The following is a 13,663-nucleotide window of genomic DNA, read 5'->3' as shown; positions in this document are numbered from 1 at the left end:
AATTTGTACTTTCTATCTTCGTTTGGATTCCCCAGAAGTGCCCTCTCCAGGACTTCCGGATTTCTTTTGCCACCATTTCTTTCCTTTTTTTTTAAACTGGTTTATTTTCCTTATCCTTTATGTCCTTCATGCAATTGAAGCCTGTTAAGCCTCCTTCTGTCATTGCAACTCCTCGGCTGGAACAGGGAAGTAGATGAAATAAGAACCAGGCAGACTGCTTCCAATTCTCTTCGAGCAACAGCAGTGTGCATGGAGGGCTGAGCCACCAGTTAAAGCACTTGGAATTTATGTACTTAACAAGCTGTACCTCAATAGCCAATATTCAGCTCACTGTCAGTTTTGTCACTGGGTGGTAAAGCATCGCTCCTGACATTCAGTGAAACACCGGTAGCCATACTATTTTGTTTTTATCCACTGATTTTCTTTGTGTCCACGTTGTTTTGAACTGTCAAGAGAATTAACCAAATGTTTAGAGTTTTAATGGAATGTTATAGGGAAGAAAACCATTTCTCTGTTAATGCTCCTGGGACGTTTTACAATTACAGGCACTAATGGAATACAAGTTGTTGTCACATGAGGCATTTTACTGGCTATTTTATGCTGCCGCCAAGTTGCAGGGAGATATTCTATCACCGCTTCTTCCTGTTTCTGTTTTGAGTTCACCTGTTTTACGGAATTTCATTCCGGCCGGTCCCAGTCATCGTGGTTCGAAGCGTGACCGAAACCTGCCCATCAACCCGTCATGATGGTGTGAACGACAATACCCCAACGTCACCATGCTAAGCGAAGTCATGCACTGGCTTCTACTTGTCAAGTCCTTGAGGCGACTGAGAATTGGTGACGGGGCCGGGGCCATGAACCTCAAGGAATTAAGGGCTATGGAGAGAGAGTGGGTAAATGGAGTTGAAATCAGCCATGATTGAATGGTGGAGTGGACTCGATGGGCCGAATGGCCTTACTTCCACTCCTATGTCTTATGGTCTTATGGTCTAACCTGGCAGCCCCGAGTCCAGAGAAAAATGCTGCGGATGCTGTCAATCTGAAATAAAAACAATAAGTGCTGGAAGTACCAAGCTGGTCAAGCGACATCTGTGGAGAGAGGAACAGAGCTGATGTTTTGGGTCGATGACCTTGTATCAGAGCACAGTTCTGCACTGGGATCATTCAAATGCAGTTTGATTCTTTTTTTTTAAAGTTTAGAGTACCCAATTATTTTTTTCCAATTAAGGGACAATTTAGCGTGGCCAATCCACCTAACCTGCACATCTTTGGGTAGTGGGGGTGAAACCCACGCAGACACAGGGAGTATGTGCAAACTCCACACAAATAGTGACCCGGGGCCAGGATCGAACCCGGGACCTCAATGCCCTAAGCAGCAGTGATAAGCACTGTGCCACCGTGCTGCCCCATGCAGTTTGATTCTGAATACCTGCTGCAATTATTCTATTTTTTTATTTGTTCATGGGGGTCGCAGGCTGTGCCAGCATTTATTGCCCATCCCCAATTGCTGTTGAGGTGCGGTTAAGAGTCAACAACGTTGCTGTGGGTCTGGAGTCACATGTGGGCCAGGCCAGGTTAGGACGGCAGATTCCCTTCCCTAAAGGACATTAGTGAACCAGATGGGTTTTTACAACAATCGACAATGGTTTCATTGTCATCGTTAGACTTTTAATTCCAGCTTTTATTGAATTCAAATTTCACCATCTGCAGTGGTGGGATTTGAACCTGGGTCCCCAGAGCATTACCCTGGGTCTCTGCATTACTAGTTCTGTGGCAATACCACTACGCCACCACCTCCCCCAATTCAATACCCTCCCCTGCTTTCCAGAGAAATATTTATGCAGATTGAGGGGGTCAGCCAAACTGAACCTCAAGCTCCAGGTAAAGTAAGAAAAGTCGCCATAGCCCCAGATGACCATAGGCTGCTTTCCCCTTTGAGGGGGGAGAGGTGACTGGTGGTGATTTAACCTGAGGGTCACCACACCTCAGGCGAGGGGCAAGATTGAGAAGACGGGGCCTTCATGAATAACCTCAGCCGGTACGGGAATCGAACCCGCGTTGCCTTTGTTCTGCATCACAAACCACCAACCTATCTTTGTGTTGTCAGCAGCCATACCTTCAGTCCCTTCGTCCAAGTCGTTTATACAAATTGGAAAAAGTTCAGACCCTAGCACTGATCCCTGTGGCACGCCACCCATCACACCCTGCCAAACAGAAAAGGACGCATTTATGCCAACTCACTGTTTCCTGTTCGCTAGCCAATCTCCAGTCCATGCCGACATGTTACCCCCTACAGCATGAACTTTTATTTTGCGCAATAACCTTTGATGTGACATCTCATCAAATGCCTTCTGGAAATCTAAGTACAGTACATCCACCAGTCCCCCTTTATCCACAGCACATTGACCCCTTCAAAATACTCCAATAAATTGGTTAAACATGAAAACCCCCTGTTGACTTTGCTTGATTGTCCTGAATTTTTCAATTTGCAAATTATCCCTTTATCTGAATTTTTGTCACTGAATGAGTGCCAAAATGGCACTCCTCCTGAGAATGTCTTTTCTGATTACCCTTCACTCATGACTGCTTCATGGAAGAGAGATTCTTTTGGGAGCTTTCAGTATTTGACAGCAGACCTTTTCCACCCACAGATTTGTTTCACATCTCGCTTCCTCGGAACATTGATGGCCTCTCTGGCGCCTCGACAAGTTGGCCATTGTTCAGAATGAAACTTTGATCTATGCCAGTGGGCTGTCTGATAACAACACAGTCATACATCGTTCCCAGCAAGAGCTACAGAACTATCAGAAGCCGTGCTTTATTTCTCCCCACCCCCAAATCCGGGGATGTTGTGAGCAACTTCAGTGCTGCTGCTACCACTACAGAGACTGAGATTTGCAACAACTGCATTAATACAGCTCCTTTAGCAGAGAAATGTCCGCAGATACTTCACAGAGGTGCAAGGACAAAAATTCAGGCTGAGTCAAAGAGCGAGATATTGGCAGAGATGACCAAATGCTTTGTTAAAATGATGGGTTGCACAGATCTCGGAATCTGTACAGTGCAGAAGGAGGCCATTCAGCCCATCGAGTCTGTACCGACCCAATGAAAGAGCACCCTACCTAAGCCAATTCCCCTGCCCTATACTCGCCCCCCCCCCCTCAACCTGCACTTGTTTGGACTGTGGGAGGAATCCAGAGCACCCGGAGGAAACCCACACGGACACGGAGAGCGTGCAAACTCTACACAGTCACCCATGGTCAGAATCTAACCCGAGCCCCTTGCACCGAGAGGCAGCAGTGCGAACCACTGTGCCACCAAGAATCTTCAAGAAGGAATGGGGTTAGAGCAGTGGATGGGCTTAAGGAGACAGGTTAGATTATGGGGTTAAGGGCAGCTGTAGGCATGGCCACTGATTCATAGTAGCACTCGAGTCAAAGCTGCAGAGCTCCTGCAGAAACTCTACCTTTCTATCTAATTCAAGTTCTTGAATGACTATATATATATTATATACATATGTATTACTAATGCGATTGATAATACCTGCACACCTGGAAAGTCTGATTAATATCGAAGCATGGAATAAGTTAGCATTAAAAGTGCACATGAATGCAAAACACTACAAGCCTGTAGTGTGGTGAGAGATTAGGGAAATAAAATCCTGCAGGGTTGTTGAACAAAGCGAAGGATATTTGGGTAAATTGAATCCATTAGCAGGAGCTGGATTGAATTCCAATTAATCCAAAGATGTGCAGGTTAGGTGGATTGGCCATGCTAGATTGCCCCTAGGTGTCCAACGGTTGGGTGGGGTTAGAGGGATTGGGCCTAGGTAGGTCGTTCGGAATGTCGGTGCAGACGTGATGGGCCGAATGGCCTCCTTCTGCACTGTAGGGTTTTATGAGTGGGATTAATGATCAGGCAGAATTATTTTATTGCTTGGCTGTTGAGGGCGAAGACTAATTTCCCTGAAAGTAGGTGTTGTGAAGGGGGAAAGCAGAGTCTCGTGATCGATTAATCATACCGTGGACTCTGGATATTGTGATGGCTCAAATGGTCTCTTTCCACACGAGAGCTCATTTCAATTCATTTCTTCCGCAGGGCATCACATTTGCGGAGGTGGAAAGTTTCTTCACTTTTCTGAAGAACATTAACGACGTGGACACAGCACTGAGCTTCTACCACATGGCAGGGGCCTCAATTGATAAAGGTACAATGAAGTTAAAAGTATTGAGTCTCTCTGCGATTGAGCCTGTGCACATGTAGAAACCATGGCCGGGATTCTCCGCCGGGGTGATTCTCCGTTATGCCGGAGCCGGGGGTTTCCCGACGGCGTGGGGCTGCCCCACAATGGGAAACCCCATTGACCGGCCGGCGTAACACAGAATCCCGCCGGCCGGTCGGGGCAGAAATGTGGCGGGGCAGAGAATTCCGCCCCATCCCTCTGATTCTCAGAATATATTAGCGGGGACTTTTTTTTTTTTTTCTGTTTTCATTTTGGAAATGATCAACTTCTAAATTGGACAGGGAGACTAGAGTAGTGGATGCGAGAAACCCAAGCAATGGATGTAAGTTTTAAAGAAAACTTTTCATGTTTCCTTGAAATTGAGCAAAGTGCATGTTATGAATTGAAGCCCGTCAGAGTTTGTATTGAAACTTTGCAGGTCGTTTTATAAATAAGAAACCTGGAGTGGGTCTCACTTTACCTGTCACGATTCAGCTTATAGCATAACAGACTTCATTCAGAATCTTAAAGTCCCTGCATCTCATGAAGCCATAAGCAAGTCTGAGCAGTTTCTGTTAGAGGATTAGTATTTGCACTGTCTATATTCTGGAGTAAATGCCATGAATGGGCCTACAATTGCAACCACAGAATACTTTGTTCAAGGATTTTAACCAACATCTTTTCCTAAACAGCAACCATGAAGCAGGTGGCCAGGACAGTGGCACGAGTGGAACTTTCTGATCATGTTTGCGATGTTGTCTTTGCTTTGTTCGATAGTGATGGTGAGTGAACCCAAAGAATTCCTCAACATCTCGCTCCACCCTGGCTTCCGGTTTTCATTTTCCCCCTTTCCAACTCTGGGTTCAGGGGCAAAAGTCTTTCAGCCCCTCGTTCAGAAATTGCGGGGCAAAGCCTTCCTGCTTCTCTGCCTCGCTCTCTGCCTTTAAGAGCCTCCTCAAAACTTTCTGCTGTCTATCAGCTCTGTAAAGGTCACACCCCATTTCCCGCTTCCACTGTTTTCTCCCCCCAAATGAAACAAGTTATAAATTATAAGCAATTATATCTTCGATTAAGGAATCTCCCTGATGTCGGAGTGGATTCAAGACCTGTGTATTGAGTCAGCTTCCACGTGGGGTTATTCCCTGTAGCTCAACTCAGTACAGAGAGGAACAAACACGACAACCTGGACAAGATGGCTTATTTAATCAAGCTTGTTACGTGTACATGGAGAACAGACTGGATGTCTGCCAAGACCTGTTCTGTCGAACAAAGACCAGAACACAGTACTTACACAACATTCAAAAATCAATAGCCCATCCCAGTTGGACGCAATCCAATCCCTGAAGCTGCTATGATTAAACTTATCCAATAGAATTGCGAGCAGCACATGATTGATCCTCATCCTGACAGCTGTGTACAATCCTAGCAGCTTGTGCTGACTTTGTGAGAAACAGAACAACAGAACCAGCACCCTGAATTGTTTCACAAAGACAAGATGTCAGAAGTAATGTCCTTTTGGTCAAGTTAGCTATCCTAAATCCCATTTGATTACTTATTACTGCTATGTCCTAAAAATACATGTTTAATGGTTAATCATGATTACTCAGTCCTATAATTCATCTCCATCCTTAATAAAATAACGTATGTAAAACTACTCTAGTGGCATGCTAACTATTCAGTTTTAAGAGGTATCATCGCTGAACCCCCCTTCACACCTCTTCCCCCGAATCATTTTCTAATAGTATTGGAGCCAATGTCCAGTGAACCAATACTTTTTTTTAATAAACTTAGTGTACCCAATTCATTTTTTTTCCAATTAAGGGGCAATTTAGCGTGGCCAATCCAATTAAGGGGCAATTTAGCGTGACCAATTCACCTACCCTGCACATCTTTTAGGTTGTGGGGGCGAAACCCACGCAAACACGGGGAGAATGTGCAAACTCCACACGGACAGTGACCCAGAGCCGGGATCGAACCTGGGACCTCGGCGCCGTGAGGCAGCAGGGCTAACCCACTGCGCCACCGTGCTGCCCTTAGTGAACCAATACTAACAGCTTATGTTCTGAGCTCAATTCTGTTACATGATAGTAGAGCCCCCTCACTCTGTGTGTCCCACTTGATGTGCTGAGCCTCACGATTCACCTCTGTGATTTGCCCAGCAATCTCAGTTGCATTATTTGCTTTGTTGCAACTCTGGGACTAATTTAGCAGGTGAAGTTGGCATCGGGAATAGAAATCTCGTGTCATCTGACATTTGGATGCATTGACTCACCTGCCACTCCAGGAGTGCAAGGAACCTATGGAGCGATGGTGCTGGTGATGTCGCTGGGCCGGCTAATGCTCTGGGGACACAACAGCTGGTGGAATTTAATTCAATTGATAAAACAATTCTAGAATCGGAAGTTAGTCTCAGACCATGTAACTACCGTCGATTTGTCGTCAAACAACACCCCATCTGGCTCACTGTTCTTCAGGAAAGGAAATCTGCCACCCTTACCCGGTCTGGCCTACATGTGACTCCAGACCCACAGCAGTGCGGTTGACTGAACTACCCACTGAAAGGGCCCGGCAAACCACTCAGTTCAAGGGCAATTAGGGATGGGCTACAAATCCCAAGAAATATATATTTTTTTAAACTTAATTGAAACCCTACCGTTCTCGGATCCTGAATGAAGTTCAGCAATTCTGTGATGCTCCACCGAGCCCAAAGTGGCCTAAATGCTCTGGGGTTTGCGCATCAACACTGTGCATCGCCAACTCTGGTGGACGGAGCCGTGGCAGCAAGCCAAATGCAAAAACACTTGCAGAAATTTGAAATGCAAATGGAAAAAATGCTGGAAATCCTCATCGCGTCCGCTAGCAGCTCTGGGGAGAGAGAAAATGAGGTCACATTTCAGGTTGATGGTCTTTCATCATGACTGGGTTTTTTTTTATCTCCGCTGATGCTGTCTGACCTGCTGAACATTTCCAGCATTTTCTTTTTTAATCTCTAGAAAATACATACCATAATTTTAAACTAAAAGGCAGCCCATTAAGCTAGCTCACACCACCTGCTTGCTTGGCCTAGCTAGGTGAATAGTCAGTTGGGACGGTTCAGGGATAGGCAGTGGCTATAGCTGCGAACACCTGAGCCTAGCATAGTAAACTTGCTTTAAAACATTCCATGTGCTATGGGCGGCACGGTGGCGCAGTGGTTTAGCACTGCTGCCTCACGGCGCCAAGGACCCAGGTTCGATCCTGGCACCGGAGTCCGATGGAGTTTGCACATTCTCCACGTGTCTGCGTGGGTCTCGCCCCCACAACCCAAAGATGTGCAGGGTAGGTGAATTGGCCACGCTAAATCGCCTCTCAATTGGAGGAAAAAAATTAGGTACGTTTTTTAAAAACTTTTTTCTAAACATTCCATGTGCTGGTTTTTCTAAAAATAAAAGCAACAATTTAGCACATTTACACATTCAAAAAAACGATTTAATTATATAGGGAGAGGATCTTACCTTTAAGCACACCAAAATGTTGCCATGTATTGGACAGACTTTGTTGCAACATTTGGCCTAGAGATATTGCAGAACTGTGCAGGTCTTGGTGATATGTGAAGATTTACTGTTTGTAATGCGCTTAATTATCATTTTAAAGCTCAGGAAAGAGCCCAGTCGGTGCACTAGGCTGTAACTCTGGCCTTTACCATGGGGCCCTATTGGGGTCCAGTGCCTTCAACCAGGCTTCCTGACTGATAATTGCAGCTGATAATCGTCCTCTCTATCAAGGGACACTTCTTGAGCTCTGTTCTAAATTTTTCAGTCGCAACCTTGGCCCAGTGCCCTCTCATCCTGCTGCCCCTGAGTTTGTATCTGAAAGTATTGTTCCTGGCGTACTAAATCGACACTGCCGTGGATCTTGTAGAGGCTGAAGAGCTCAGTTTATCAATTTCTTCCTGATGCCTCATCTGTCTTCATCCTCGCCTCTGTGCCGCACCTCAGGCCTCGATGGTCCCCCTTGTGTTGCAACATCCTCAGCTACTCCTCTCACAAATTCCCAGCAAAACTTGAGCCATTATCATTCATTGCTGCAAACACACATAGCGCCGATTCCACCAGCATCCCTAAGTATACAGACCCACCTCAGACTAAGCCAGAAGTTTGGAACATCAGTGTACTGCTTGAGCCTCTAAGCTTCCACTAAATGTAGTGCATTGGGCTTCTCCATATTGAGCTTCATTTGTCATTGCTCAGTACCCCCGCCTCCCTGCGACCCTTCTCCCTCCCCTTCCCCCTCTCCTCAATCTCACCCCCCCCCCCCCCCCCCACTCTCCCCTCTCACTCTCCCTCCCCCTCTCACTACCCCTTCCCCTCACTTTCTGTCCATCTCACTCCCTGCTTTATGCCTCCTCCCCCCCCCCCCCCTCTTTCTCTAGGGGTCTCTTAGTCTCCTCTTTCGGACGATCGATTCCCACCTCCCTCCACACTACATATGTTTCAGCATGGTCCCTGTAGTGGTATCCTTACAAGTATTGAATGCTTCTTTCCTTTTAGCTTGTGAATGAGCCATACTCATGCCTTCTTTACAAGAAAGCTGAGTATTTCAATTTGCCTCCTTTAGAGAGTTGGCCATGGGATGATTCTGTGGCAGCTAGGCTCCTGTTTTCTTTCTGATGCTATTAAATTTCTGATTGTTAGTGCAAAGGACTTTCACCCCATTCCTTTTCCATTGCTCAGTGAACGAGTTTGGCTCACTTGCAGTTAACGTTTAAGCTTCTTCACTTCACAAGCACAGGTGAATAATGATCCCTATGGCAAAGCCATGTTAAATATGGAATATGACGAAATGCATTGAGGGTAAAATCCTGATAGGCTAGCATCATGACCGTCTCCTTTTTAAACAAATGAAATGTTCGGAAATCTAGGGAAAAGAAGCCCCGGTTTTGTTTGTTTTTTAATTTTTCCAATTTAGCGCGGCCAATCCACCTACCTTTGGGTTGTGGGGGTGAGACCCACACAACACGGGGAGAATGTGCAAACTCCACACGGAGAGTGACCCAGGGGTTGGATCGAACCCGGGCCCTCGGCGCCGTGAGGCAGCAGTGCTAACCCACTGGGCCACCGTGCAGGCCCCTCCCCAGTTTTGTGTTTGTCACAGGACAGGATCTGAGCAGTACATCTGGTGACTGAAAAGATTGATGATCAGGGAGAAATTCTCCACAGAAATCAAGTCAGCATTTCGCTGTGCCAGCTGAAAATTGGGAGAGCCCCAGAGCTCCTTGTTTAGCAACTCTCATCAGTGAGAATTTCTAACGAGGAGAGCCAGTGGCTTCTCCTAACGAGTAAATTGCCCGTGTGTGTGCCACAAATCCTGATTTGGAGGAGGCATTAAGCCAGCATTACCTACCTGCTACTGGAGCCAGACACCACAACATGGAGCTTCTGTTATCCAATCCACATTTTAAAAAAATTTTTAAATAGACCGCCTGCTCAGAGAGTGAGTTGATGGCTGTAAAACAGACAGATGGCTGCCCCTATCCACCATAGCACAGGGCTCAATTGCCAGAGAAAGCAAGTTACAGATGAGGAATTCAAGAGGTAGAAAGAAAATTGTGATTGAAGTACTTTTCTTTTATAAATTTAGAGTACCCAATTATTTTTATTTTCCAATTAAGGGGCAATTTAGCGTGGCCAATCCACCTAGCCTGCACATCTTTGGGTTGTGGTGGTGAGACCCATGCAGACACGGGGAGAATGTGCAACCTCCACGCGGCCAGTGACCCGGGGCCGGGATTTGAACCGGGGTCCTCAGCACCGCGAGGCAGCAGTGCTAACCAGTGTGCCACTTGCCGCCCGGTGATGAATTACTTTAACGCGTGCTGGATTTGTGGAACAACTCACCTGAAGCAGACAGTATAAATAAATTTCAGGAGCAGCCGAAGACAGTGGGGCGCGGAGGGGGACTGTGTGTTTCTGGAGGGGTAGTGGCAGGGGGAGTGCAGTCCTATTTACTTCACCCTAAGAAGCTCTCCCCACCCCCCACCCCCCCATCTGTCAACCTTACGATGCCATCAGCCCTCTGAATTTCAGGCGTCCCAGTTGCCAGCTGACATTCAGGAGAAACGGTGATGTATACTTTTGAGACTGGAAAGTTGTCTAAAGTGACAGCACTTTACCCAAATCGCTGCTCAGTACATCTCTGCTTACCGAGCTTGTCACCAAACTCATCCAGTCACTTGGATCTTTCTGGCCATTCGATCTTATGGAGCCAGGAAAATAATGTTACATTGCTGCTCGCTCTGGGACACAACTCGTATTATCCGAACGTTCCCACCCCAACCACACGACCCCTTTTTATTTTATTTCCAATGACCTGTGTTCCCAGGCCTGTAGGCAGCCCTGCGGATTACTGATTGAGGTTTGACGGTGTCTTTCAGGAAACGGGGAGCTGAGCAACAGGGAGTTCATCTCCATCATGAAACAGCGGCTGATGCGCGGACTGGAAAAGCCAAAGGACACCGGCTTCACGCGGCTAATGCGTGCCATGTGGAAGTGCACACAGGATACCGCCTGGGACCTGCCTTACCTAACCAAGTAAAGAGAAATAGAAATAGCTCAGTTAGAGAACAGCCTGGAACAGCTTCCGCTCGAAAACCTCTTAAGAATTGTCAGGAGGGCAGACGTTGGATGCCTTAAACACATTGGGATGTTAAGATACAGCTTTTATTTTCAGTTATGTTATTTTCCTTTTAAAAACATGGATGTTTTTCATGTCAGATCCAAGCACACAAAAGTATTTCTCAGTAGCTTTCCAAGGAGCAATCTACTTCGAAGAGACTTGTTAATCTAGTTGATATCTGTGCGCCGCCAGACAGGTAACTCTGTCATTCATTCATTAAGCTTGAACACAATGGAAATTGCCAGTTTCTTCACGAGAGACTGCTGTCTGATTACACAGTGTCACTGTGAGTCGGCGCAGTTACTTGGAGGCTCACAGATCACCTGTGCGGTTAAAGTGGACAGGGTGACTTTGGTACAATTTTTGTTTCAGTCTGAGCCTCTCACATGCAGATTGCGATGTAATTTGAAAACCTACCATGTACCACGGTGCATGTTAGATTCAAGGTGTTGCTCAACGTAATCCAGATCGCCCTTCAAGTTTCCTGCGTGGGATTCCTCCCGGTGCTCCGGTTTCCTCCCACATTCCAAACATGTGCAGGTTCGGTGGATTGGCCATGATAAATTGCCCTAAGTGTCCAAAAAGGTTGGGTGGGGTTACTGTGTTACGGGGATAGGGTGAAGGTGTGGGCTTGGGTAGGGTGCTCTTTCCAACGGCCGGTGCAGACCCGATGGGCCGAATGGCCTCCTCCTGCACTGTAAATTCTAGGATTCCTCACAACGAGCGGGGTAGACTAGCACTGTCACGTTTAATTCACCTAAAGGCACTCCGCTAATCTGCTTTGCAGACCCTTTTGATTCCACTGGTCCCTGAGTAGGGGGTATTTATAACAGAATGATGGGGTGGGGGAGGGGTGGGAACCACCATTCCGCCCCCACCCCCTTACTTGGAGAAAAGTAGGAAGAGGGGGCTTTAAGATGGAAAGAGCTCCCTGGCTGCAGTGCGTTAGGACAGCGCCTCCAGCAATACAGCAACATCTGATTCCAGAACTGACTTGACCTGGAGTGGGACTTGAAATCGGGTGCTGCACCCACTGCTGACATTGCGGATCAACCATGGGCCTGGTATTGCATACTTTTTTTGCGTGCATTTAAAACTGAGATCCTGAACCAGCAAGGGTTTCATCCAAATTAGTGCTCATTAAACCTCTGCTAACTGTGCTTTTCATCACATCTCATCTAGTCACTTGGATCCTGCTGACCATTATTCAGTGGTCCTCAAATATGATAATGATAGAATATCCAGGAGCTTCCTGGTGTGATTACAGCACACAGGAGCTTCCTCTCGCAACCATTTTCCCTGCAATGTTTTTTCCCAGCGGGCTGCCTATCAGCTAAGATTTGCTGTGTTCTGGGACAGCTTCAGTGTTTCAAAGCGGGTGTTACAAATAAGTAATTGCACAATGTTTTAAATCTGCAGATGAGATTTGAAACAGCAGTTTCCATTTGCGTTGATTGTATATCTGATGTCTGCTGTGGAGCCTTGCAGCATTAATATCTCTTCCTCCTCCGCTTCTGGAAGCCAGAGGCTGGAAATTCTAACTACAATTTTGATTTGATGCTTATTATGGATCTGTGTTTGCCATAACTGTTCAAGCAGTGACTTTAAACCTCCCGCTGCTACTGCTGTTTAGAAGTGCAGAAATTACTGGCAGTAGCAGATGGCAAACCTTTAAAGCACTTGCACTGCACTCCTCTGCTGTTTTACTGGATGGGTTCATGCACCGATACTCAGCGTCCTCATTGCTCTTGGGCCAGGAGTGAGTCCTTTCCGGACTGCTCTTTAGTCAACATGAATGTAGAAACCAAAAATGAAAGCCTGAAATAAACGTTTCCCCCCCCCCCCACACGTCTCTTTATTTCAAGGTGCGTTTAACTCTGTGTGTCTCACCCACCATGTCTTCCAGATTTGATTTTAACTTCTGCCAGCTCTCGACAGGTCCCTGCAAGGAAAAGCTGAAAATCCCCATTTTCTACCTGTAACCATTTGTTGAAGTGAGAAAATGTTGCTCAAGGGGTGGATTGAGAGACGAGCCCTGCTTCCTACGTGCCTAAATCAGTTGGCTGTGGAATATTTAGGTCCACTGTAAGGAGACCAGGTATTGATGTATCGCACCAGGTAGAAGCTCTTGTGACAATAGATTGAACTGCTCAACTCAAAATTCATGTGAGAGGATCTTGCACATGTTAAAATGCCTCACCACCTAGCTCAAGCACCTCAATAAGCCTTCACAGAGTAAATTATGTTGAAGTGCAGTGACTGCTGTTATGTAGATGGATGTTTTGCAAGATCCTACAATGAGATGAATGATCAACCTTTGGCAAAATTCCTTACTTGCATTTACTTAAATCCACGGTACAAACTTGTGACTCCCCTGATTGTAGTTCATGCTGTTAGGCATGTACTTGTATAAGTATATCCAGTGGATGCAATCATAAAATAAATTTAGAGAATACTTTTTGATGTGCCAACATTATAAGTGTACAATATATTCTAATACCCTTCGTTACTGTAACACAACCTTTGATTATAGCCAGAGAACTTTGCTTGCTATATTGCTGAACCCATATCCATAGAATAGCACAGTATAGATGGAGGCCACACAGCTGATGGAGCCCGCACCAACTCTTTGAAAGAATAATCATAGAATCTACAGTGCAGAAGGAGGCCATTCGGCCCATCGAGTCTGCACCGGCCCTTGGAAAGAGCACCCTACTTAAGCCCACACCTCCACCCCATCCCCGTAACCCACTAATCCCACCTAATATTCCAGTCAGTCCCAATCCT

General features: G+C 46.3%; 1 protein-coding gene across 5 annotated transcripts in view; it reads left to right on the top strand.

Annotated features, from left to right (window-relative positions):
• Positions 1-12,719, top strand: part of micu1 (mitochondrial calcium uptake 1) — a 131,684-nt gene extending 118,965 nt beyond the window's left edge. For all 5 annotated transcript variants that reach the window (XM_072491468.1, XM_072491465.1, XM_072491469.1 and 2 more), the window contains 3 exons: positions 4,099-4,207; positions 4,915-5,004; positions 10,635-12,719. In XM_072491468.1, the coding sequence (XP_072347569.1) occupies positions 4,099-4,207; positions 4,915-5,004; positions 10,635-10,795 (360 nt within the window). In that variant the 3' untranslated portion in view covers positions 10,796-12,719. The remainder of the gene's footprint in view (positions 1-4,098; positions 4,208-4,914; positions 5,005-10,634) is intronic.
• Positions 12,720-13,663: the final 944 nt, after the last annotated feature.

The sequence above is a fragment of the Scyliorhinus torazame genome, chromosome 28 (assembly GCF_047496885.1).
Source record: "Scyliorhinus torazame isolate Kashiwa2021f chromosome 28, sScyTor2.1, whole genome shotgun sequence".
NCBI lineage: Eukaryota > Metazoa > Chordata > Chondrichthyes > Carcharhiniformes > Scyliorhinidae > Scyliorhinus > Scyliorhinus torazame.
Note: the sequence above shows the minus strand (reverse complement) of the source record. Positions and strands in the feature narration are given on the sequence as shown.